This window comes from Wasmannia auropunctata, unplaced genomic scaffold (genome assembly GCF_000956235.1).
Source record: "Wasmannia auropunctata unplaced genomic scaffold, wasmannia.A_1.0 LD336064.1, whole genome shotgun sequence".
Classification (NCBI taxonomy): Eukaryota; Metazoa; Arthropoda; class Insecta; order Hymenoptera; family Formicidae; genus Wasmannia; species Wasmannia auropunctata.
In genome coordinates, this window is record NW_012026826.1 from 990,465 (window position 1) to 993,006 (window position 2,542).

A 2,542-nucleotide genomic window follows, 5' to 3' on the forward strand; every position below is an offset into this window, starting at 1 on the left:
TGGAGTTCAGACGTGTGCTCTTCCGATCTCTACATTCCCCCTACCCTTCCTCCTTGACCTACATTCTCCCCATCCTTCCTCCTTGACCTACATTCCTCCCACCCTTGACCTTGACCTACATTTGATGTAGAATCCCCCTAGTATACCTACTTGAATCGCGTATTTTATATTAATTCTTTTGAAACTCTTGTATGTAATACGGCATCTCATCGGACGTAAGGAGCATCGACGGCGAGAATTCAAGGCCACCGGCAAAGGAGAAGACCTTGGAGTACAGGCGACTCGGCACAGGAACCAAGGGGGTACGCACCGGGCATGGCGATCAGGCGACGAAGTGCGCACGAGTTGAGCACGTGGCCGCGCGCAAGGATTTACGGGTGCCGCCAGGGACGCGGCAAGGAAGGCTGGCGCAGGATCTGAGGCCCGCGAGGATCAACACGGCTGGCGATTTCCCCAGGGCCCGGGACCATTGCCGAAAGCTGCCGGGACGAGCTGGCCAAATTGTCCCGGATTGAAGGGCAAAGGACGCGCCCACCAGACGCCAAACCGTTGCATCCAGGAAGTCGGGCGGCCTCGCGAGGACCCCCGTGGAGCGTTGTGATTGGTCGCGATCGTATGCGCCGCTGTTGCGCAATCCCGGGCTGGGGGTACAGTCATCGATCGCGTATCAAACGCGATCTACGTCGCTTTTGCGTGCGAGCAGTTCTGGCGAGCGTACGGTCCGACGAACGAGCGATCAAGCAAGCGAGATTGAGAGCGAGGGAAACGAGAAGCTGTCGGCCCGTAGCCTTTTTCCTTAAGGAACGTCGAGCGGAAGATCGTGCCGGTGAGGTGACCCTCTGTTTTCAAGTGCTGTAAAGCCACGGGCAAGCCGAGGACCTCGACCGTACTCTGTGAACGGAAATGCCATTTTCGTGTTAGAGTTTCGTCACGTGCGCCCTTTCGGCGACGCATAGTTCGTAACGTTCTAGTGTCGGCGTCCGTCCTCAAGTGCGGGAGTTCTCCCGGATTCCTTCCGGATCTTGTCGTGAGCTGTCGAGAGTGCCGCGCATCGTGTGTCGAGCCACCCGGAGATCATCGCCGCGAGCGCGCCGCAAAGCCCTCGTACACGAGTGCGCGAGTCGTAGCGTAAGTACGCGTGTACTCGAATTCGTGATCAAGTAGCGTTTCGCGTATTGCACCCGTATGCGCGAATTCGTCGTGCATCAGCGTATGCAAGTTATTAATTGTTTCCGTTATTCCGTCCGTTGTACCCGCCTCTTACAGAGGCTATTTGTTTACTATTTGCGTGTACGGTACCCGCGTCATACCGAGATATTATTTCGCCGTATCCGAGTGTCGTATTGTCCCGAGCGCGTTTCTTTCCGTATGTCCAGTCACGTGTGACTTCGTACGACTTTACTTTGGCTGTGTTACGCGTCGTGAGATAGACTTTCGTTGTCCGGGCGTGCGAGCACGCTTACTCGTCACGCCGACGCAGTTATCGTCGTTTACGCGCGTGGTCTCAGACCGAGTGGTACAATTGCTTCCGTAACTTCTTTTGCGGTACCGGAATTTATTATTTCTTTTACATTGTCAGATTATCTCCGGTTCCATATCGCCAACTTTTTTATTTTTTTTTTTGCTTTCTACGAACTCTTTATGTTATAATTTATTAATTATATTTCTTTTCCTGACTGTTTCTTATTGCCATGCTACGCGTTCATTAAACAGTATTATTACTTTAATCTCGAGTACGAGTTCTTTCGCCCGTTCATCGCCATCCTATCGAAAGTAGCGTGAATCGCCCTTGGTTTCCACCCTGCTCCTCTGCCGTTAGGGCCGGCCGGCCCTCACGCAATCGACCTCAGGAGGAGCTCCAGGATTTGTTAACTTCGGGTAACGTCCAGCGTGTATGTGAATTTCTGCATTGTCGTATGTTTCGCGAGTGACGTCGCCATCGAGCACATCTGGCGCCCAACTTTAGTGTTGCAACTCCGTGTCGATTGCAGAAGGGACAGAATTAACAAGGCTAACATCCTCCTTCCCGAAAATCCTATTCTTTTTCCATTTTTGATCCGCGCCTGCACAAGCACGAGCTTGCCGAGCGCGTGACAATTTATAAAAAGAATTTTGAAAAAATGACTATCACACGACTTTGAGTTACAGAAAAAACAATAATATATCTTGATTTAGAATCGTTTCTTGTTAATCGTTTCAATGCACATTTAGGTAATTGAATATCAAAAGATGATGTTATGCAACTTATTAAGAGGATCCTGAAAGGTCGGCCAAATTTGTACAAGGTCGATAAAGCAGACTCTTCAGTGTCAGTGGCATCTCTAAATAAACTTTTTACAATATCTTCTGGTCTCACTCAAACACGTGGAATGTCCTTATTTAACTTATTAAAGTGCCATCTCTTGGAAAATCCGGCACTTACTATCAGACGGAATTTTTGCGTCGAATTACCACAAATTGCATTCTAATGAACAACTTTTTTTCTATGCTTCCAATCATAGCTCAAAAGGTCATGTATTACTCGTGCAAGTAATCCGATGCG

General features: G+C 49.6%; 1 protein-coding gene across 1 annotated transcript in view; it reads left to right on the forward strand.

Moving 5' to 3' along the window:
- Positions 1-515, forward strand: part of LOC105450302 — a 4,287-nt gene extending 3,772 nt beyond the window's left edge. The window contains exon 7 of the mRNA XM_011690085.1: positions 221-515. Coding sequence (XP_011688387.1) covers positions 221-515 — 295 coding nt within the window. The remainder of the gene's footprint in view (positions 1-220) is intronic.
- Positions 516-2,542: the final 2,027 nt, after the last annotated feature.